We start from the raw sequence: 23732 nt of genomic DNA, 5'->3' as shown, positions 1-23732 counted from the left end.
CAATTATAGCTCAAACTCAGAGAAGCCCTTTGGTAGCCACAGAAGGCGTCGTGGAGGAAGCAGATTTGAGAAAAGTCCTGTAGGACTGGAAAGGGTGGGGGAAGGGCCCAGCCTAAGGGCAGGAGGTCCAGCTGCATCCTTCCCCGGATGAAAGGAGGCCACGCTCTTACCTCTCCAAGGCCTATGAGGACAGCCCAAGCCGGCAACTTGGGTGGGTGGCAGAGTGTCTCTTGGGTGAGGCACCTGTGTCCCATGCAGCTGAGGTCAGCCCGTGAGCTGCAAGGACATGCCACAGTGGCACTGGGCAGAGTTCAGTCCACCTGCTACAGATCTGCCCGGAATCCTCGGAGGGGGCCAGACTGAACCACTGTTCGGAGAAAGGAGAGGCTCACCCGAGGTCAGCCCGGCCAGCCGACACGGTCCTCACCAGCACTCTGAACGATCCAGAGAAGCCTGCCCTAGGCCGGCTTGGCCAGCTGGGGGGCACCCCTGGCACACCCCACTCCTCACCAGCTCCGGTCCTGCTCCTGAGGCTGGCTGGCTGACCCCTATGTCCTGGGGAAGCTGAAACCAGCCCGGCTTGAGCCCAGGAATGCACTGGCCCATGTTCCTGTATTTTTTGGTCACCCACTCACCTGCGTCCTGCCCCTTTGGGGGTTTCCAGGTGTCAAAATCCCAGGTATCAAGGCCCACGGGTGAGGGGCCATATCCAGACTAATTCCCAGGGGTGAGCCTGACAGAAAGGGCCTCCAGGGTATGCCTTCTGGTCATAATCTGCTGGTCAGTAGGACTCGGGGGTGACCTCACCCGCTGTGCTCATCAGGCCTGGGCCAGGTCCCACCTAGACTGGAGAACTTAATCAAGCTGCCATTGGGAAAAAGGAGGTTGGCGAATCGTGCTTCTGGGCTGCTCTGTGGCCTCCGGGTGGTGAATCTGACTCGGGGAGTGGGTAGACAAAGAGTGCAGGTTTGAGGCCCCACAGCTCTGGGGCTAACTCTCAGCTAAATCTCACTACTTCCTAGGTATTTGTGAGTCCCATCTGTACAATGGGTATATACCTCCATGGCTTACATAAAATAATACAAGTAAACAACCTAGCACGGGCATGGATATGCCCTGCACCTCTTTCCCTAATAGTTAGGACCATATCAGCGTCTGTATAAGAAATAAAATAAGCAACATCGAGGTTTTCTTTGGCCACCGCATTAATCCTTACAACATCCTCATCAATGCTCTGAGTCAGTTCCCACCCTACAGACGAGGAGCCGAGGAGCCTGAGTGCCTTCTCTGCGGTCACCCGGCTTGTCAGGGAGCGGTCCGGGCTGGCACTCACTCAGGACGCCGAGGAGGGTGGCTCTGTTTGCTGAGCACTTCTTAGGCACCAAGCTCTGAGCTGAGCACGCCGACCGGGCACATACAAGCCCCCGCTCGGGGTAACCTTGGGTGAGATGGCATCACTACCCCCAGGCTATGGATAACGAAACGAAGCTGGAGAGGAGGCACGTCACTTGTCCAAGGCCACACGAGTGATAAGCTAGCATGCCAAGGCTGCCTGACTTCAAAACCCTGCAGTCCGGCCTCCTGACCCCACCAGACCCTGGCCGCAGGGTCAAGGGCTTGAACGCATGGCTGTTCCGTACCCAGCGCAGCACAGCTCTCCACGTATGGCTTGAGTCTCGGGGACAGGATGGATGTGTTAGGGCCAGAACGTGGACTGGAGCCCTGTCCTCAAGGACCCTGCCAACTGGGGGGAGGGTCAGGGGGATGGGGGATGGACTCAGTCCTGGCAAAGACCCAAGGTCCTCCTGATAAGGACTGGCAGGAGCACGGCCTGAGGGCACCACACGCAGGGGCCAGTCCTGGGCTCTCTGCCTGTCTTCTCCCTCTCCTCTCGGGCTAACAGCTCCCCAGGGCTGGAGCCCCTCTGCACTGAGGACCCACAGTGCATCCTCAGCAAAGTTACTTAACGTCTCTGAGCTTGTATCCTTATCTACAAAACGGGAACAAGAGTTCCTGAGTCCCAGGGAGGCTGTGACGATGGGCAGTGGAGAGAAAGAGCCTGGTGGAGAGCATGGCAAGTAGCAGACACTCAACAAACATCAGTTTGTTTCTGTCCTTCCTTCGGACCCTCGATGCTCCGCGCTGCCAGCAAGCTGGGCGGGGTCATACCTGTCCCTTATTTCTGAAGGAGGTGGGGTGAGGTGTTGGGGGAAGGGCACCTGGCCTGGATTCAGGCAAGTCCCAGCCATGCCACTACTAGTCTGTTTCCTCATCTATCAAATGGGGTGAACGATACCTTCCTCGCTCCAACCTACAGGATCAAACAGGACGATCTACACAAAAAGAGCTCCGTAAACTGTAAAGTACTGTGCAAAGGTCAAAGGTGAATAACTGTAACGCTAACATACCCAGCAGTCAGCACACTATGCCAGGCCAAGGCAATGCATTTTATTATTTTTTTTAAGTTATATTTATTTAGTTTGAGAGAGAGTGTGGGTGTGAGAGTGGGGCGGGGAGGAGCAGAGGGAGAGGGAGAGAGAAAAATCCCAAGCAGGCTCTGCGCTGACAGCACAGACGACCTGGGACTCCATCCCACGAACTGTGAGATCATGAGCTGAGCCGAGCGAGATCAAGAGTCAGACATTTAGCCGACTGAGCCACCCAGGTGCCCTGGTAGTGCACTTTAAATGCATTTTTCCCACTTTATTTTCGTGACCTGGAGGAGGCACGGTTCCCATTATACTGATGAGAAGAAGCCCCGAGAGGCCAGGTCACTGACCTCACAGAAAGTGGTAGAGGCAGGATTTGAACCCAGGTCCTGGTGGCTAGAGGAGAGGCCCTAGGCCATCTTGTTTCTGACTTGGACTATTCTCCTGCCTTGGTTGTTGGCCCGTGCCAAGCCCTTGGCTGTCTTTAGGTGCTGGAGAAGGGACATCCTGAATTCCAGCCTGGCTACCGTATTTGCCTGTAAGCTTCTAGTTCTGAAATGAGAGGCGGTGTCCCCTTTCAGAGGCACCTCGATAGCATGTAGGCTGTCCCGAACATACTGAGTTCCTTCAGCCCCACCTACACTCACCACCCTGTCCTGATCCTCAGGGCGACAAGCCGGAGGCTGGAGTGCAGAGGGTGCTGCTGAGGGGGGCCAAGGAGAAACGGTGGGCGGGTCTCACTCAGCAGCAGCGGCACTTCCCCTCCTAACCCCAGGCCCCAGGCTGGTGCAGGAAAGGACAGGTCACCTTACCCTGGTCTGCTTATTTCCACTGTCATCTAGAAGGCACAATTGGGGCGCCTGGGTGGCTCAGTCGGTTAAGCGTCCAGCTTCGGCTCAGGTCATGATCTCACAGTTTGTGGGTTCGAGCCCCGCGCCGGGCTCTGTGCTGACAGCTAGCTCAGAGCCTGGAGCCTGCTTCAGATTCTGTGTCTCCCTCTCTCTCTGACCCTCCCCTGCTCACACTGTCTCTCTCTGTCTCTCAAAAAAAAATAAAAAAATGAAAAAAAAATAAAAATAAAAGGCACAACTGCCTGAGATTCATAACTGTCAAGTTAGAATTTTTTCCTGTCTCATTGGAAGGTTTCTGTCTGTTTGTCCCCTTTGGGATCTCTTCTTATATGTTAACTATTGTGGAGTACCTTGAAGGTTATTTTTAAAAACTTAATCAGTATCTGTTGAATCTCTGAATTTAAGTTCTGTCACTGATGGTTCTTTCATAATCTAGCCTCTCCCAGCATTTAGGGTCCCAGGACGGGGCCGGGTCAGCAGGAGCAGGCTGCTGAAGGTCTCAGCTGCCGTGGGGCCCAATCAGATCTGCGCTGTGGTGGGTGTTGTGAATCCACGTGGGGGACGACCCCAAGGGGCAGGTGTCAATTCAACAAACATTAACCAGATTTAGCCCTGCAAACAGGACAGACATGGGGCTCTAATCTAAGGATAAAACCACCACCACCAAGCTTCGGCTCAGGTCATGATCTCGCAGTTCGTGGGTTCAAGTCCTGCGTCAGGCTCAATTCTGATGGCTCAGAGCCTGGAGCCTGTGTTCAGATTCTATGTCTCCCTCTCTCTTTGACTCTCCCCTACTCACACTATCTCTCTCTCTCTCTCTCAAAAATAAATGAAACATTTAAAAATTTTTTTCTTTTGGGGATGCTTGGGTGGCTCAGTCAGTTAAGCATCCAACTCTTGATTTTGGATCAAGCCTTGAGTTGATCCATGCTCAGCATGGAGCCTTCTTAGGATTCTTTCTCTCCGTGTGTCTCTCTCTCTCTCCCTCTCAAAAGAAATAACATTAACAAAACCCTTTTACTTGAAGCGTAGTTGACACATCATGTGACCTTAGTTCCGGGTGTACAACACAGTGATTCAACAAGTCTGTCATGTGCTACGTTCACTGCAAGAGGAGCCAGCTGTCCCCACACGAGGCTAATACGGCACCATCGACTACATTCCCTATGCTGTACCTTTCGTCCCCGTGCATGAGTCCTGTTTTTACAGATGAAGGGGCTGAGGCTCAGAGACCAGTAACTTACTCGGGGCCACACATTCTAACCCGGTTTCACCAACTCCAAAGCCTCTGGTCGTCCCTTCCGTCAAGCTCTTGCTCTAACCAGGCCTGGCCAGGAAGGTGCGGCTGACGCCCCCCACCCCCTCCCGCTGCCCACGCACTGGCCTCCCTGCTGGGTGCTTACCGAGGAGGTGCTTGATGATGGCTTGGTTGTGTTCCCAGAGGTTGCTGAAGGTTCCCCAGCGTGAGTGGCCGTCAGGCACAGGGTTGGCTTTGATCCAGCCGCCACAGGCGTAGGTAAAGAAGTCCTGGCAGGGGTCCACCGTGGGGTCCATGGAGCTCAAGATGGAGCTGGTCACAGAGACGCAGGCCTCACTTAGGCACACTGGGGGGGTTCCTGGCAGGGGTCAAGGATGAGAGGCCAGTGAAGGGCAGGGAGAAGGCTGTGGGAATATAGTGCAGGTGGCCTGGGGTGCCGTGCCCCACCCGAGCCCTGACCAACTGGATTTTGAGCTGGACGGTCGCTAAACTTCTAGAGAGAAATGACTTCAGTAGATTAACAATTTCCTGGCTTGTAAAACAAGACTTTTGTTTCGCTCCCATTTTAAAATGCTTTCTATGGCTTGAAAAGTACCCAGAACAAAAGTTTTTCTCTTAATCAGTCCTTCCTTCCTTCCACAAATATTCATTGATTTTTTTTTATTATTCCCTGATGCTCAACGAATTGATTCACTCATTCATGCATTCATTTATTCAGCAAAATAATTACTGAGTACTTTCGAGGCTCTTATTGAGTGTGGTGTGACAGTGTGTGTGTGTGTGTGTGTGTGTGCGCGCGTGCGTGTGTATGTGTGGTGAAAGATACAAAAGGCAGTGTCCTTTCCTTTAAGAGCTAATAATTCAGCTGGGGATACAGGCATTATACAAGTGAAGTTAAATGATGACCGGAGGACGGGGCGCCTGGGTGACTCAGTCGGTTAAGTGCCCGGCTTCGGTTCAAGTCATGATCTCACGGCTTGTGGGTTCGGGCCCTGCATTGGGTTAGCTCGGAGCCTGGAGCCTGCTTCGGATTCTGTGTCTCCCTCTCTCTCTGACCCTTCCCTGCTCACACTGTCTCTCTGTCTCTCAAAAATAAATAAAAACATAAAAAAAATTTCAATGACGAAAGGAGGAGAAATGTCTCATTTATTCTACAAACATAAACCGAGTTATTTAGTCCCTGGTGAATAGGTGACACAGACAATATGGCGCCAGGACTTAGGATAAAGGAGAGCCTATTAGGAACAGAAAAAACTATGACGAATCATTCCCATTGAGTACAAGGTGGGAGATTACCTCACTGACTCTCAAGAAAACAAAAACAAAACAAACCTAAGGGATTTTGCTTAAGGCCATTTTGTATACGTGAAACTGAGGCACAGAGAAGCCAAGGACCTTGTTCAACACCCAAGGTACCCCCTCCTCTCGCTGCTCTGTCTCCTATGGCCTATCCCAGCAATGATAGGTGGGGTCAGGGCGGCCCCATCTGTCAGGTGCCTCCCTAAGGAGGGGTGGTAGCCAGTGCTGGTGGCTGTGGAGACGGCCGCCAAATACTGGCAGTGCCCCCATGAATCAGCTGCCTCTGATCTGGCTCTCCTAGGACGTGGGGCAGAGGTGGTAAGGGCTCTTCGAAGGCCAGAGAGGCAAGAAGAGGGGCCGGATCCCTGCCTCAGTGTTGGTCAGAGGGCTCCAGCAGAGGGACCAAACTGGGCAGCCTTAGCAGGGGCCCAGCCCAAGGTGGCAAGATGAGCCTGACTCTGGAGGCGATGGAAGCCAGAGATCCAGCCTCCTGACACGGGCTGGGCTGGATTGTCGGCTGATGTGCCACGTGGGCGACAAGATGGACTTCACACACGTTCGGGATCTCATTCAGACCTCACTGCAGACAGCTGTGATGCCCCGGTTCAAAGAGAAGGAAACCGAGGCTCTGTGTGAGTGAATGGAACAGTCACCCGGCCGAGGGGGAGCTGAGGCTGAACCAGCTCTGGTCTGCTGCAGCAACTCCAAGGCCAGGTTCTCTGTTTTCCCACCCTGCCCCTTTGCCGGTCACATCGGGTCTGGGGCGGCCCTTCTGGCAAGTTCAGCATCCCTACTGCATAAAGAGGGGTGTGGCAGGGCCGGGGCTGGGGGCTCTGAGACCTGGGTTCAAACCCCAGCTTTCTGATTCTGGCTGAGACCTGTGCAGGTGACCTCATCTCCCTGAGCCTCAGTTTCTCCATCTAGAGGTGAGGAAGGACAGTGGACCTGACTTCACAGTGATGAGGGCTGCCTTCGTGGCTGGGACCCATGTTCCCATCCAACCTTCAGGGAGCGGAGAACGATGCACAGTTCCGGCACCAGCCCCTCGGGGTGACCTGGGGGCTTTTTAGCACTGATGACAGGCACCAAGTCTGGCCGCACAACAGCACAAAAAATCAAGGTAACTTTATTTTGAGGTAATTACTCGTTTGGAGATAACTATACAACAATTACAAATTATCGGCATGTCAGGAGAAAAAGAGAGAAAGGAAGTGGAAGAATATAGGCCATTTAACTATCTCTAGGTGAGACCATCTCAATCCAAGGTGCACGGCCCACTCTCCAGTGAGGGAAAGTTCATTTCCTAGAGCCTTTGGGGGGGGAAGGGGGGAAGGGAAGCGCATTTCTGCGCAGTTTGAAAACGCCTATTCACTATTATGACAGAGCTTCGTATTTGGGAAAGGAAAAGAATACCTATTGTTTTTCTACAACAAACTGCAGGAAATAAAGGCTGACAATATTTTGGCTCGTGGGAATGCCCAGAAGACAGATGGCTAGACCGTGCTCCTTGGGAAACAAGACTTGTCACAATCTGCATGCCGGCTGGCGTGGTTGGGGGGTGGGGGTGGGCGTGGGGAGGGGAGTCCTGGATGAGTTGTTTTTGAGGCTATCATAGGGGATTTGGGTTTAAAAAAAAAGAAGCAGCCAGTCTCCAGGAGTTACTCTGAGAGGCCAGAGCTCTTCACTAAAGCACCTCGTCTGCTAGGTACCAAGCTGGTGCTTCAGCAACAATAATTGATTGTTTACCTGCTTAATGGTTTGTAGGTAGATCCTTCCCCAGCTGCTCCTGACCCAGCAGGGGCTTAACACACATCTGATCAATTAATTGTTTCCAGCCCCCCTGGCCCCGCCCATCTAACATCAATGTCAATGCTTTCTTTAAAAAAATGTTTGTTTGTTTGTTTTTGCTTTATTTATTTTTGAGGAAAACAGAGACAGAGCATGAGCAAGAGAGGGGCAGAGAGAGACAGCAGAAGACACAGACTCTGAAACAGGCTCCAGGCTCTGAGCTGCCAGCATAGAACCTGATGCGGGGCTTGAACTCACGGACCACGAGATCATGACCTGAGCCAAAGTTGGACGCTTAGATAACTGAGCCACCAGGGGCCCCAAGGTCAATGCTCTTAAAGCTTTGACTGTTGAGGAAAACCTTCCCAGACCCTCATTCCTTGCTGGGCCCCTTGGCTGGCTGCCTGGATGCCCACTCTCTGGGCACACTATGCTGTGTCTGTATCATTACTGTCTCCCTGTCACCCTCCTCAACTGGAACATGAGCTTGAGGGTAGGGCCAGCACATTGCTCATAGTTACATTTCCTCTGTCTGGCACTGCACTTGGCACCTACCAGCTGTCTGACAGGTGTTTACTGAATGAAAGAAGGAATGAGTGAGTGAATGAAATGAGCTTTGTCCGGCACTTGGTCACCACCTGCAGAGGGAGAAAGTATCTCTTCCTTTGAGGATGTGCGTGCCCAGTCAGGAAATCAGGAACAGTCCCAGATCTAGTTCACAGACACCCGTCTGGGCAGTGCTGGGCCTCGATTCGGAGTAAGACACTTAAGAATCTTTTCTGGGAGAATCTGTGTGTGTTGTTGCCATTGTCTGTAAAGCACCCGCAAGTTTATGGAAAGGGGTGCAGGATGAAGGTAGATAAATATGTATTTAAGGGCCCAGACATAACTTTGAGATGGGCCTTTCAGGATCAGCAGAGAATGTGCTTTGATGAGCCTGATGTTGGCTCAGGTGTGGCCAATGGCAGCACCTGCTGACAGGCATGAGGTGACTGTCACCTTCTAGGGTGGCCGCTGCTTTCCCCGGGCCAAGGCAGCCAATGAAGGCACACGGGTTGCCTCAGGCTCATGACATCCCCCGCCCAGTGTCACCGGGGGTGGGTGGGGGAGAGTTCCTTTCATCCCAGTCCAGGCTGGGGACACCCTTCCTGCAGCCCTCAGAGGGTCGTGCATACAGGCCAGAGCAAGACTGCTCCCCGGGAGCCCCACCTGGGATCCAGCCCTTGGGAGCTCCCTTCTCGTTTCTGGGAACTCGTGGGGCACTCTCAGAGCGCCTGATACAGGGGGCTGAAAGGATGCCTCAGATGAGGTCCTGCCCTCTCTCGGGGCCCTCACACTCCTTCCCCCTCCCAGTCTAACATGGCCGGCCATGCAGGCCAGCAACTTCACAGTGCGGGAGGCTCAGAGAAGCCTGGGGTGAAGGCTCCCAGGCCCTTGAGGGGTCATAATCTCTCTGATGGGATGAGGGATCAGGTGACCGAGGAGGTGGGGTTGGGCCCCAAGCAAAGCCCCCAGAAGCTGCTCCGATGGGCCATCTGCCATCGGAAAGCTAGATGTTGGGACACAAGGCTGTGAGAGACCCTGGAACCCGCTGGACTCCCCATCCTTGGCTCCCCGCTTTCCAGCTCCATAAGTGCTTACTGAGCATCAACTCTACATGAGGTACTTGACTAGATCCTCTCAGCCAAACACAGAGAGCCAGCCTCAAATCTGACGGCAGGACGAGAGGGACCCGACACGCCGCTAAACACAGTGCGGTGCGGAAATGCGGTTATAGTGCACACGGGCAGCTGGGCTGCAACAGGACAGCTCCTCCGGGGGTTCCGCCATGCACCCCAATCACAACGGCAGGGGGGCCCCCAGCCGGAAGCTGAAATCCGGCTGCCCCTGTCACTTCCGCACCAGCCATGTAACCTTGAACGAGTCACTTTGTCTCATGGCCTCAGTCTCCTCAGATCTAAAATGGGGCCCAAAGTAACCACACCTCATAGGGTTGCTGTGAGGAGGAACTGAGGCTTCACTTGTAACGAAGAGGTGTGGTATTTGGTCCACGGAAAGTATTGAGTAAACGGAAGCTAGTATTGCTATTTTGTTGGAACGAAGGATGACGGACAGTGCCAGACTGTGTCTCTAATCAGCCCACATCCTAACAATAATAGCACCCAGAGCTAAGGTTACAGACGTCCTAATAGACACCAGGTATTTGATAGACATTATCTCTAATCCTCAGAGCCAGCCCCAGGTTGACACCATTTCCCCCCTTCACATTAGAGAAGACACAGGCTCTGGGAGATTAAGTGACTCGTCTGAGGTCACACACGGCTGGGCCAGTGTTTGGAGTCGTGTCCAAAACCTTCACACCACCCACGCTGTCCACCTCCCATGTCTCAGTCCATCTCAGCACCGAGCCGTCCAGACCCAGCTCTCTCCTTGGCCTTGAAGGCCAGTCCCAGCTTGAGCAGGGAAGCCCTCTTGCACGAGGGGATGCACAGAGGAGTGAGTCAAGCCCACATCGAAACACGGAGGCACCTACTTGTCCGGTATTGAACGCCCAGCGCTGCCAAGCAGGCTACCAGTCCGGCCACCAGAAGCGCCACCAGCACCACCAGCCGCTTCTCCATCTGGGTCCGAGCAGCCCAGCATCTCTGGCCACTCCGGGGGCTGCGGAAGTTCACCTGCAGGGAAGGAGGCAGGAGGGGCGGGGAGGACGTGAGCCCAGGGCGCCCCCTCCCCAGGAGCAGGGGGCTCCTCGGCAGGCCCAGGCCTCGGGGGGCCATCAGCGCTGCCCTGGGCCTCAGGGGTGGTCCAGTTCTCACGGAATCAGCCCTAATCCAGGAACAGAACAGCCACCCTGCTCAGCACTCGGATTAGCTCCTAAACACCAGAGTCAAGCCGCTCAACCCAGCCGGACTTGTGTTTTTTGTGTTACCCGATATGGGTGGAAGGAAAAAAAAGAGCTCTTCCCTGTTTCTCCAGTAAGGAGTTCAAAAAAGAACAGGATGTTTGGACTTGCAGGCATCCAGTAAGCGTCCAGCTGGGCCCTTCTCTGAGCCCCACACCGGCACGGACACACAGCCTCAGCTCACACTTCCCAGCAGTGCGGACATCCTTAGCTCATGACTCCCTCCTAGTCCCGGGAGGGCTGTTAGTAGTTCTCTTTTACAGATGGGGAGACTGAAGGTCAGAGAGGGTGAGACCCTTGCTTCTGGTCACACAGCAAAATGGGGAGAGATGGGGTTTGAACCCACGTCTGTTGATTCCAGAGCCCACAAGGGGATCAGGGATTTGAGTCTGGGAGATGTCAGGGGAGATGCAATGGAGAGACAGCTCCATTCAGGCAGGTCCTCAAAGGGAGGAAAAATGTCCCCAGCCTAACGATCTAGCTAAACAGGAAGGGAGACACAATGAGAGGAAGTAGAGGGTGTGGCAGGGCCCTCAGGGCTGAGGAGGGACAAACTGGCCAACAGCACTCAGAGCCCTCAGCCCAGGCCTTCACACCCAGCTCAGGGGAGCCTCCCTCCACTCCACGAGGTGCTTTCTGCACAAGCCAGGGCCACAGGACAGGAGGCGTCCCCCGGCTCAGTGATACTGCGGCTGTGTGCCAACAACGGCTGAGCACCGGCTCAGGGCCATGTTGGAAATACTGGGAGGAAGCAGACTCTCTTGCTTCCAGCTGCTCACAGTCCAGCAGGAAGGCAGATGCAGAAACAGACGAGGGTGGGAAGTGGCAGGCGGCCCTCGGGGGGCGTCCCGTCGGGGGAGGCTTCCTGGAGATGCGGATGCTTGTGTTGGGTCTTGAGGAGTAGGTAGGGGAAAGAACGAGAGAGGAGGCAAGGTCTGGATCCCAAGGGGCACTGAAGCCCATTTAAAGAATGAAGACTTTTCTGGAGGGCCGGGATGACACGTCTGGAGTTGCCCGTTGGAAACACCACGGTGGAGGCGGGAGGCTGGCTGGGGCGGGCACGCAGGCGGGGAGCCCCGGAGCTGCCGGGGAGGCGGGGCTGTGGGCCTGCCAGGGGAGATGAGGAGACCCTGACCCGCAAGTGTCCTCCTTAAAGCTGAGGGGGTGGCTGTCCCCGGGAGCCAAGTCCCAGTCCTCAGGGAGCCTTGCACTGGCACCTGGGGATCGGAAGTGGGTCCCCTTAAGGAAAGGCACCGCGCAGACTCATGCTCATCGCTGGGTATTTTCTGGGCAGGAAATGACTGGGAATTGCTGCACCAGAGAAAGGGGAACGTAAGAACTTTACGTGGAGGAAAAAATGAATTGTGTTCTAAAACCAACAAAAGGAACTTGGGGCCTAGTCATGTTTCCGACGAGGGCCAGGCCGCTCTCGATACTGATACTGAAACAGCTGCGTCAGGTAGAGGGAAGGGGGCCGCCTCCCGAAACCCCCTTCTCACGTGTGGTTTCAAAAATGTGAGAAACGAAGATTCTGACCAGGCTCCTGCCGTGAGGGGAGACCTCTGGGTCCGGAGGGCCAGGGGCAGCGTCGGCCTGGCACACTGCTAACCATGTTCCCGGCACGGGAAGGGTTATGAAGTGCTTTTTCCTGGGCCTCGCAGCTCTCACACCGTCCCCCTTGGGAAGTGCTATCCGCAGTGGGCCCAGAGGGTGCGACGCAGGCACTGACATTTCACTCTTCCGGTCACCCTGGCCCTGGCCCGTCTCACCGTCGGCCTCCACCTAAGGGTTCTCAGCCCTCCCCACCCCCACCATGGCCCAGCTGAAGGGCGGGGCCGGTGAAGGCAAAGAGGCAGGGAGGCCTTGGTTAGAGAAGCAGCCCTCTGCCTGGTGCTGGCTCTGGGAAGCCGGGGAGCACAGCCATCGGGCCTGGGGGAGCGAGCAAACTCACCATCTGTGGAGAGAGCAACATTGCCTTGGTGTGAGGAATCAGGTGGGGCGGGGGGGTGGGGGGAGGAAACGAAGGGAAGGGAGAAGATGGAAGGAAGAGGGAGAGGGAGAAAGGAGCAATAAAAGTGGCTAACACCTGAGTGCTTTCTATGTGCCCGGCTTCGTGTTAATTCTGTCTGGTTGCTGGATGAGGCTACTCTCTTCACAACATCCTTACGACTAGGGACTAGCATTGGCTCCAGAAGAAACACAGGCAGTAGGGGAGGAGAGAGGACAGTGAAAGAAGCCTCTCTCTCTCTCCAGACCCCGCAGCCCCAGTCCCAGGGCCGCCAGGCCTCGCTGCCCCTGAGGAACATCAATAGAGCTGAGCCTCATTGTTTAGCGTCAAGCAAACAGATGGTGTTCACTGCAAAAGTGAATCAGAATGAAGTCCAAATTAAATTACAAATGCAGTTCCAGGAAGAAATGGCAAACGGGATTTGAAAATAGGATTTTTAACCTTTGTCGTGTTCATCGCTCAGGCCCGCTGGTTTCTTGACAAACCTCATCTCTGAGGGCAGAAGGACCCCAGAGGCCTGCCCCTGCGGCAGACGTCCCCGGGAGGCGCTGCGCCCAGACCCAGGGGCCTCTCCAGGAGAAGCCGTCCATTCCTGGTGCGGTGGACGGGGCCGGGCTGCGAGGCCCTTCTCTGGGCCCTGTGGTCCTCGCCCTGCCTTCCTGCAGAGCAGCCAGCAAGATGAGGTCACAGCAAGGGGAGGACACACGCGGGTTCTCATGTTCCTCTTGGAAATGAGGGCATGTTGATCAGCGGAACCGGTCTGCAGTGACTCGGAGGCCGGGGGTGTGTGCGGCAGGCAGCCCACGGTCTCAGGAGAGGTAGCTGGGGGTGGCCAGCAGCCAAGGAGCAGAACTACCAGAGCCTGGAAGATGGAGCTGAGAATTACTACAAATGCTCAGCTCGTGGGTGGGCTTAATATCCTATTTCTTGTCACGTGAGGCAGAGAGAGAAGGAGACGGAAGGAAAAGGATGCCCTCAGAAGGGAGAGGTGGAGAGGGAGGACAGAGGAGGAGACAGGCAGTGCCAGAGAAACAGAGCGGAGACTGAGCTGTCCAGCCTAGGGGTTCCCAGGGTTTCCACAGCCAAGGGAACAAAGCCCTAATGAAGGATAAATATTCGGTTACAGAAGTGAGTGCTTGGCTCACCTAGGCTTACAGCAAGAACGAGTTCTGCAGGCAAGGACGGACCTGACTGCCTGGGGCCCAGGAGACGAGCCAGCAGGAGAAGGGGAGGGGAGTGGGGCAAAGTCTGGCTTTCAGAGCAAGCAGGGGGGAAAGAGGCAGAAGTTCTTCCTGAGCCGCTGCCAGGTCCCCCAGCGACCTGGGCTATACAGAGAGACCAACAGGAGTCAGTCTGGCCAAGGGTTTGGCAAGGAGCCCGCCCCCTGCAGCCCAGGAGCCTGGCCACCCCAGAGGGCTGGCAGGGTAACTGGGCGGCCTGCTTCCAGTCAGCCTCTCGGAGCAGACAGACCATGACCAGGGAAGTTTTTATACAGAGGACTTCCAGCCGAGGCCACGGAGGCCAGCCCAGGGCAAAACTATAATGTCTTCTGGTCTTCCCCACCTCTTCCCTGAGCCCAGCCTGTCCCCTGTCCCCATGCCCGACTCTCTACCAATGAGGATAGTAGCTTATACCAGTACCTGTGGGGTGGGGGACCCCTTCCATCTAAATAGGAACCAAAGTCTAGTTCTCAGAAGAAGCACTTTCCAGCTCTCTTTGCTGCCCGGAAGGAATACCCAGCTACCAAAGACATGAGAAAAGGGGAGTCAAAGGTCAGCCTCGACTTTATCAAGACCCCTGCATGTGTGTCTGTGTCCCTGGGCAGCCTCTGAGCCTCAGTCTCCTATTTTTAAAATGAAGCAAGATGTGGTTCCAGGTCTGACCATCTCAGATTCTAGAAGAACTCCAAAGCCACGAGTATAAGGCTCAAACGGGTAGACGGGCCAAAACGGCCTGCAGGTGAGCACAGAGGTCTTTATAAAGTACTGAGCAGCTTGTGCCTAAAGTCACCCTCAAGGGACAGCCCTGTGTGTGGCAGGGGGAGGAAAATGAGAAAATCACCACGAAGAATTAAACATCTCCGCTTTCCCTTCTCTTGAAACAATTGAGTTTTACAAGCTACAAGAGGAGATTCAAAGGCTTTGGTTAACAGTCATGTACCCCGGCTCCCCCCAGTTAGGCCACAGGCCTCACTTTAGCAATTTCCCTTTGAGCCCCTGAAATGGTGTGTGCTGGGGCGCTGGGGAGCCCAGGCGGCCGGTCTGAGCCGAGCAGAGGCTCCGGAGAGCAGAGTGGTTATATTTAAGGCGTCGCTGAGACCTCATGCCTGGTGAGTCAGGATAACTCGAAGAGGAACTCGGTCCCTTTCCTGCGCCCTATGCAGGATGCTGTCACTTACACTGCCTCCCTCCAATCTTTGCAACAACTGTTGATCAATAATATTAACCCCATTTGACAAAAAAAAAAAAAAAGAAAAAAAGATGTTTCTATGAGTTGCTTTTAGGTCTCATAGCCCATAAGAGGCAGAGCTGGGGCAATGTCTTGGGGCCTGTACGGCTTTAAACTCAGCACTCAGTGGATCACAATTAACTGGGACCTAAATACGAGAGAAAGGAAAAGAAAAAGAGGTAGAATGGGATTCTAGCTAAATTCAGTATTTGGTTGGCATATTCAACAATGAAGGGGTCAAGTTTGGCACAGAGACAGAGGTTTTCATTTACGAATATTGTTATGGACAACTGTGGCATTCTAGAACCAATGGGCTGCAAAGTCGCAAAAAAATCAAGTTAGCTTATTATTCTAGCTGCCCGTCAAAGTGGAAAGTTGGGGGTGGGGAGATGGGGGCCACTTTTTAAATCTTAAACTTGAAGAAGCCATTGAGTCCTTAGCGTCAAGGCGTAGGAAATCATCGAAGGGCTAAAGGGCGGTTGGTCACCTACAACGTTAAAGTTACTGAGCCTTTCCTCCAACCTGAGCAGATTGAGTAAATGTATTTTTATCTCCTGGGACCATGAGGCATTTTAGTTTTCAATGGTAGCATGTTTTGGGAGTTTTTAAACAACATAGAAAAATTCTTATGAAGTGGCATTAAATGAAAAAAAGCACAACATTGTGTAATCACAGTAAGCTCAATTATGTTTAAAAATATATGCATGCAAATGTGGAAAACTAGAAGTGGTTATCTCCAAGTGCTGGAATTACTGTTTCTTTGTAAATCTTTTTGTTATACTAGACTATCTGTTTTTAAGATTTTCTGTTTAAGTTATCTCTACACCCATGTGGGGTTAGAATTCATAACCTCGACATCGAGTTGCCAGCTCTACCAACTGAGCGAACTGAGCACCCCTATACTTGAATAGGGAATCATACATAAGTATGTATTTTACATATGTATGTATTTTACAAATAAGCATGTAAAGTTTTTATATTGGGAGGGAAAAAAAAACCCTAATGATCAACAACAAAATTAATACAGGGCACCTGGGTGGCTCAGCCAGTTAAGCATCCGGCTTCAGCTCAGGTCGTGATCTCACGGTTCATGGCTTTGAGCCCTGCGTCAGGCTCTGTGCTGACAGCTAGCTCAGAGCCTGGAGTCTGCTTCGGATTCTGTCTCCCTCTCCCTCTGACCCTCCCCTGCTCGCATTGTCTCTGGCTCTCAAAAGTAAATAAAAAACATTAAGAAAACAAAATTAATAGAAAGCTCTGCTTTGGAAGTGGAGGTGTACAAGTTCTGGATTCAAGAACTTCCTTTGGGGAAGCAAAAGAGGTTCAAGAGAAGGCGGGTTGGGTACCCACAGAAATGCCCCGAGTCCTTTCAACCTTTTTGGCTTTTCCTGTTAAAAAAAAAAAAAAAAAAAGGAGACAAAGTGTCCAGTTTGGCACATTTGGTAGGGATGGCAACACTGTACTTCGTCCCACACGATTGCTCTGTGACCACAGAAATGTCCCCCACCTCTCTGAGACTCAGCTTCATCATCCCTAACGTAGCCAGATGGGGCCCTTACCTCATATGCCATAAAAACAACAACAATCCTAGCAGGCCCCACAATAGGAATTACATTTACTTTGTCTAACTCCCATTTTACAGTGATTTAGTAGCTCACCCAAGACCATGAGTAGAGTCAGAATTCAAAGCCGGGCAGCCTCGGCAGGTGAAACACTCTGTGACCTGAAAAAGGTCCTGTTACGGTGATGACAGCCCCACATATTATTTTGTTGTGAATTCCGAAATGCTTTCGTGCTGATATATTTAGAACCTTCTGGGCAAGATGAGACTGAAAAGGTTGCTGATTAGATTTTGTTTTGATTTGCGACGGGAAAAGTGCCTGACGCAGAAATTTAATTTCCTGCTGGATTTGGCCTCTCAAGAAGGGTCCCAAGCGAAGAGGTTCTAGACAGACCGACTTGATTTCTCTCTCCCCGATTTCTAGCTCTGTGCCTTAGGCGAGTCGTAGCCCCATTCAGGGCCTGTCCCCGTAAGTGGGAACAGCAATCCCCACATGGGGGGTGGGGTCCTGAAAGTTAAGTGGGATGAGTAGGCAATGGTGCCAGATTCCAGCATGCAGACCACTTGGAATCAGGAGTCCATACAACACCCAGTGCTCTTCCCCACAAGTGCCCTCCTCCATCACCACCACCTCTTCTCCCCCCTCCCTTCTTTTTTTAAAATCTTGAACATTATTATTATTTTCAAAAACTTTTAATATGTATTCATTTTTGAGAAACAGAGAAAGACAGCGTGAATGGGGGAGGGACAGAAAGAGAGGGAGACACAGACTCTGAAGCAGTCTCCGGACTCTGAGCTGTCAGCAGAGAACCCAACGCAGGGCTCAAACTCATGGACTGCAAGATCATGACCTGAGCTAAAGTCAAACGCTTAACCATCCAAGCCACCCAGGCGCCCCAGTCCAGCTTCTAAGAGGTGCGAGTTCCCACGCACCCTAAGCTTGCCCCCGAGTGAATTGTGATTTGGTGGCAGCTCAATGCGTGGCCCCAACACGCTCCCCAATTCCTCCCTTGATCAACCTGGCAGAAATCCTCCCGGACTGAGATGCCCGGAGATGCCCAGCTCCTCTCTCTCAGCTGGCTTCCTAGGAGCCAGATCAATGTCCCCACGGGGTGTCCCCGACACTTCAACTTGTTCCCACCCACCCCCCTGGGGCCAAACCCCACCAGGGCTGAGGTCCCGTTCAACACTCCCAGCTCAGCCCTGCAGGGAGAAGAGAGCAGGCAGGAAGCAGCCGTGCTCACTGCTTACTCAGCCACACAGGAGGGAGGCGGTGTGCATGTTCGAGTCCCATGGGGGCAGACCCTGGGGAGGGGAGGAACTAGGTTTTGTGAGTGGGCTGCAAAGGGGAGGGAGAGAGGGGGCAGAAAGCTGGGCCCCTCCCTGCAGGAAATGCAGAAAATGAAGAATGGGGTCATGCCTACCAGAGAGGGTGACTAACCATCCTGGTTTGCGCAGGACTGAGGGGTTTCCAGGGACACCGGGCTTTCCACGCTAAAACTGAGACAGTTTTAAACTCTGCCACTTTTGGACTACGAGACCCTGGGCAAGTCCCTCGGCACTCAGGGGACTGCCTTTTGTGTGAAAGGTAACTGGTCCAGTTCAGTTCTACAGGATGCTTCAACTCTGCCAAGGGGCTGAAGTCCCACTAGCAGGTGGCAGGAGGATTTGGGGACAGCCAGGGCTGGGGAGGGGACACGGGTGGAGGGAGTCCAGCGTCTCCGGCCCACTTCTGCCCGAGAAAGGTATCTTCCCCAAGGAGCCCAGAGCTGCTAGGCTGGCCGGGCCCCTTCCCAGGCTGGCAGGGTGGGGGCGGGGGCGACAGCAGCGCGCATGCCTGGGGCTGCCTCGGGGCTCCCAGCGGGCCAGGGCTCCTACCTGCAGGCCGTTCGGGTACACTTCGCCCTCGGACAACGAGTCCACCAGGTCCTCCTCGTCCAGCGTAGCCCGCTTGTAGGTCGACATCTGCAAAGCCAAGTGTAGCACAGACTCCCTCAGCGCCTCCATGGCTCTCGACGAATGGGGAGAATGGGGAAGCGGCCCCGGCGCCACCGCGCGCCCCGCCCCTGGCCGGCGGGACACCGAGACCGGCCCACGGACCGGCCCGCGGCGGGGGAGGGGGGTCCCGCCTCCCTCCGCCCCCTCCCTCCATCCCGCTTATGCAATGCCACGCCTCACCCCCAGCGCCCACAGCGCCCACAGCGCCGCGGCCATCCGCATGCGCCCCAGGACGCCCCGGTCCCCACCGCCAGGGAACCCGGCGACAGGCTGGCCCGGGCGGGCCGGGCCGCGGTGCTGAGGCGGCAACTCGACACCTTGGTGGGCGGGGCCTGATTGGCGCGGGGTTCCGGGTTCCCTCTGGGCCCGCGGGGTGACCCGGGGTAGGTGGGGATCCCCCACCGCCACCCGCTAGCAGGCAGGATGAGGTCTCCGTGCAGCCCCTAGGAAACGTCAAGTCTCCCTTCAGGAAAGGGGGTGGCAAATACCAGGAGTCAAGTATTAGGAAGATGCCCTTTGGATCAGGACTGTCCACAGGGAGGTTCCACCCACCAGTGGCCCTTAGGTGAGTGACTCAAGTAAGTCCCCCATCAGAGATAGAAAGATGGGGGAGGGGAAAGAGGGAGAATAAAAAAAGACAGGTGTCTCCCCTATCATTTCCTCCTTCCTCCAGCTCAGGGGCCTCATAAGCCAGAGAATTTCAGAAAACTCCAGAGGCTTAGTTAGGAGTCACCAGGGAGGTGACCCACCCACCCATCCACCTTCCGGGCCAGCAGTCCAGAGTCTCAGGCAGGTGCTCCCTCCCCAGTCCCTGTGATCTGGGCTGGGAAAGTGGGCGCTCTCGGGTGTGGGTGCGCTGAGGCAGGGACTCTAGGGGCTAGCTGCCTCCCACCTCTGCGAAGTCTAGCTGTCAGGTTTCCCAAAGAACCCTCCCCTTCCTGCATTTACAGTTTTCAGCTCTCCACAATGCACGTCTGTTCATTCCCATATTGGGTTCTCACAGCCACACGTATGTGCACAGGATCTGAGGGGTGAGGTGACCGCGTGGGGTCGCAGCAACAGCCCCTGGCACTCTCCCGCTCCTACTCGGCCCTCCCAGCACCCAGAGTGAGCCTTTGAAAGGAAATTCTGCGGGCGCCTGGCCGCTCCGTGGTCTCCGTGGTCGGTTAAGCAGCTGACTTCGGCTCAGGTCATGATCTCAGTTGGTGGGTTCAAGCCCCATGTCAGGTTTTGTGCTGACAGCTCAGAGCCTGGAGTCTGCTGAGTTCTGTGCCTCCCCCTCTCTCTGCCCTTCCCCTGCTCACATTCTGTCTCTCTCTCAAAAATGAATAAACGTTTTAAAAGGAAATTCTGATTTCCCTATGCCCTTGCTTGAAACTCAGCAATAGCAGTCCTTACCAGCCCCCAAGGCCCCCAGCTACCCCTGACCCTCATCTCGTGCTGCTCCCCATCTCACTCACTCAGGCCCCAACTTCTTCAGCCTTCACGCAGTTCCTCAGATTCTCAAGTTTCCCTCCTCTCCCAAGATCTTTATAGCTGCTGTTCCCTCTATCTGGAACATTCTTTACTCAGCTCTACTCCTCCCATGGCCAGCCCCTGCTTCAGACCTCCGCTTAAACTGCTACCTCCTCCAAGGTCATAACCATTCTGAAGTAGTCCTTCAAATCCTCCTTTACACACCCCAGTTTTTCCCTTTATAGTATGGACTGCAGCCTGTTACCATCATCATCTTTTTTTTTTTTTTTTTTTTTTTTACGTTGCTCCCTCCCCTCCATCCTAAGCATTATGAGCCTGGGTTGTGGTTGGTCACGGAGAATCCCCATCTCGCATCCCGTAGGTGCTTGACAGACAGTTAAAATCAGTGGTGGAACAAGTGCAGGGGAAGTGAAATTACTCTGGGCCAGTGCCCTGTAGTTCTTGACAACGTAATTTTGCAACATCCGAGGACAAAGGAAACATATCTAATGGGCACAGGCCCTGGGGGAGGCAGGGTGCATGGTAAGAATTTAAATTCTGGAATCTTCTGCCCCACTCCCACTGGGGACAGAGAGAAAGGACTCCAGTGCTTGTTGGCCTCACGCTGGATTGCAGCTGAACTTTTTCTGAAATGAGGACACTTGGTTACACGAAGTAACAGGTGTCAACCGCCCAAGGAAAAGGCCCTTGAAAAAGAAGTCCAGCTCACCACACAGCCTGGCAGCGCAGGTACGGTTCCATCCATCATCTCACTGAAGCCCCTAGCGCTTCCCTCTGAGTATTATCGGCCCCTTTTACCGAGCCTGAAACTGAGGCTCAGGCAAGTCACTTGCCTGGGTGCACAGAGGTAGTGGTTCCTCCTCCTTCTGTCTCACTTCAGAGCTCACCCCTTCTGGGAAGCTCTCCTCACCGCCCTCCAGACAAGGCGGCCTCTGGTCCCCTGCTCAGTGTCCCCCCACCCCGGGCCCCCACCCGATGCTTCCTTCTGTTGAAGCGCACAGCACCCTATGTGGGAGAACGGAGAAGGCAGCGGCCAGGGCTCCTCAGGTCCCACGGCCTAGGCTGCAGCCCGGCTGTTGGAGAGAAGGGAGGAAGCAAAGGAGGGAGGCTGGAAACCCATCCCAGGGGCCAAGGCCAGGCCACCGGGGCCGTCCGTCCCACTGCAGCCCGTTTGTGGATGGATGATGACGGAGGCTCATATACCGCCCAAGCAGAAGGCCGCTTGGATGGAAAGGTGTTTATTTTTCAGGCACAAGAGCTGAGCTGTCCCCCCTGAAACACCTGGCTCAGACGTGGGAATGGCTCGGCCAGCTCCGTGGGTGGGGAGCGCAGAGGCTCCAGCCGGTGAGTGAGTGACACTCCTACAACAATGGCAGCCCTATCGTTGTCCCCACCCAGAGCCGGAAGGGGCCTCCTATTCAGGGTCTTGTTGGGTTCCCACACCTACCTGGAGCCTCAGCCTCAGCAGGTATCACTTCCCTGTTATAGGAGAAGTGGGAGGCCAGAGGGAGGGAGGCCCTGCGCAGGGAGAGACAGCACCTGCTCTGTGCTGCACGGCGTGCCTCTCCTGACCCCTGGCAGGGGAGGGGGGGAGCCATCGCCTCCGCCTTCCCAAGGAGAAGACTGAGGATTAGGGAGGAGGCTGGATGCTATGCTCCCGTCCCCAGCTGCCCAGGCCACCTGGTCACCCAGCTGCAGAGCTAGATGCCTGAGCTCATGCCGCTGGCCTCCAGGAGCCCCAGCCACAGAGCCAGGAAGTGGTAGAGCAAGGCCTTGCACCTGGCCCTGCGCTCCTGGTCCAGTGCTCCCTGGGGAAGGGGTGCCGCTCCTTCAGGTGGGGCCCTCTCGGAGTTTGGCCCCGGGCTGTCAGGGTGGCCACACTTGTTCTGTCTAATTGCAGGTGTCACGCCCCACCCCACAAGCTCCCGGGAAAGGAGAACACTGCCACTTTGAGGGGAGTCCATTCTGATCTGCTCACTCCTCACCCGGCCCCCAGTGCTCACGAGAAGGGCTTGGCGGAGACCGACCATGGCGGAGTGGGGACCTCGGCTTGTCCCCAGGCCCGCGGCTGCACAGAGAAGATGATGAAAGCCAGAGGCGCGTGTGATGGTGCCCGGCTCTGGAAACCCCACCCCGGGGTGAACAGAAATGAGGACTATTGGAAAGTCTCACATGTTTCTGACGACTAAGGCCTCTGGCCCAGTGACACCGGGTGTGACTGTGTTAGTCACTCAGATGGTTCTGTGGTCGGTTTGCCCAAGGCGGGAGATCTTCAAGGAAACTTGGAGGGTGTCAGAGGCAGAAGAGCAGTCGCGAGTGAAATTCAGAGGCCTGCGACTCCTCGGCCACACCCTCCAAGCTGTTTTCACGTTGTTTCTAAGCCTTGGCTGCGTCGGTTCCTGCCTCAGGGGCTCATAATTGGCCGGGATCTCTGATGTCCTTATACGTCATCTAATACACACTTGCATTGTGTGTTAGTTCAATACTGTTATTTAACAGACAGAACCACAGAGTGGAAACTGTGATCTAGATACCCAGCCGTGGGGCCCTGGGCAAGCGACTTTGGGTCTCTGTGCCTCAGTTGTCTCATCTGGAAAGTGAGGACGATAATCACAGTACTTCTCTCGCAGGCTGCTGTCATACTTAAGTGAGTTCATACGGACGGAGTGCTTAGAGCTGTGCTGGGCACTCAGCACGTGCTCACTAGGTGTCAGCTGCTCTGATTTACCTCTTTATCACTTATACAACGCAAAGCCCACACACTTTCCCATGAGCCCCACCACCGAAAGAACAAACTCCAAACTCCTCCCTCTCCAGGTCCATCCTCCACATGCCCCTCAGGTGAGTAGTCGTTCCCTAACCCTGCCCCAGCCCTGCAGGCAGGGAGCACCCCACAGGAGTCCATCGAGTCCTTGGCGCAGGTCCAGTCTGTCCTACAAGCTGAGGGGGCAGCTCCCAGTACGACTTGGTCCCCACCCCTGAGGGACCAGCAGCTGACATCCCCTCTCCCAAGACTGCGCCCCCTCCCAACCACTGCTCTGCATCTCTGCCCAATCTCCTCCTGCATCTGGCCGTCTCTGCCTCCTTCCCTGTGGTGTGCCCCCGCCCCTGCCCCATGTGGCAACTGCACTGACATCTCGGCCTTGTCTGGGCATCTCTACCCTTGGGACGAACAGGACCTAGGGGGTGGGCCACAATCATCTTACTACTTTCCATCCCCAGCACCTAGAACACAACCTCGTACATAGATAATGGATTAAAGGTTTTTTTTTTTTTAAGTTTATTCATGTTTGAGAGAAAGAGAGACACAGCGTGAGCAGGAGAGGGGCAGAGAGAGGGAGACACAGAATCCAAAGCAGGCTCCAGGCTCTGAGCTGTCAGCACAGAGCCTGATGTGGGGCTCAAACTCACGGACTGTGAGATCATGACCTGAGCCAAAGTTGGACACTTAACCGACTGAGCCACCCAGGCGCCCCAGATTAAAGTTTTTTAAAGTGTATTTATTTATTTTAAGAGAAAGAGAGCAGGGGAGGGGCAGAGACAGATAGAGAATCCCAAGCAGACACAGGGCTTGATTCCACCAACTGTGAGATCATGACCTGAGCCAAAATCAAGAGTCAGATGCTTAACTGACTGAGCCACCCAGGCGCCCTGATAATGATTAATTTGTATCCTGGCTTTTCACAAGGACACAAGCACCTGTGACCACAACAAAGA

The 23732-nt window shown here is 54.5% G+C and overlaps 1 protein-coding gene and 1 long non-coding RNA gene across 2 annotated transcripts in view; one reads left to right on the top strand and one right to left on the bottom strand.

The window, feature by feature from the left end:
* Nucleotides 1–18842, bottom strand: part of ECE1 (endothelin converting enzyme 1) — a 60792-nt gene extending 41950 nt beyond the window's left edge. Inside the window, exons 1-4 of the mRNA XM_029945885.1 lie at nucleotides 18720–18842; nucleotides 18420–18506; nucleotides 10159–10300; nucleotides 4684–4896 (exon numbers count right to left, since the gene is read on the bottom strand). Of these exons, the coding sequence (XP_029801745.1) occupies nucleotides 4684–4896; nucleotides 10159–10300; nucleotides 18420–18506; nucleotides 18720–18761 (484 nt within the window). The 5' untranslated portion in view covers nucleotides 18762–18842. The remainder of the gene's footprint in view (nucleotides 1–4683; nucleotides 4897–10158; nucleotides 10301–18419; nucleotides 18507–18719) is intronic.
* A 61-nt stretch (nucleotides 18843–18903) lies between these two features.
* LOC115299334 lies at nucleotides 18904–23275 on the top strand. Its single transcript, XR_003912133.1, has 4 exons — nucleotides 18904–19104; nucleotides 20587–20744; nucleotides 21265–21359; nucleotides 21916–23275. It is a non-coding gene; the product is annotated as an uncharacterized LOC115299334 (long non-coding RNA).
* Nucleotides 23276–23732: the final 457 nt, after the last annotated feature.

This window comes from Suricata suricatta, chromosome 8 (assembly GCF_006229205.1).
Source record: "Suricata suricatta isolate VVHF042 chromosome 8, meerkat_22Aug2017_6uvM2_HiC, whole genome shotgun sequence".
Taxonomy (NCBI): Eukaryota; Metazoa; Chordata; class Mammalia; order Carnivora; family Herpestidae; genus Suricata; species Suricata suricatta.
This window is presented reverse-complemented; position numbering and strand designations above follow the sequence as displayed.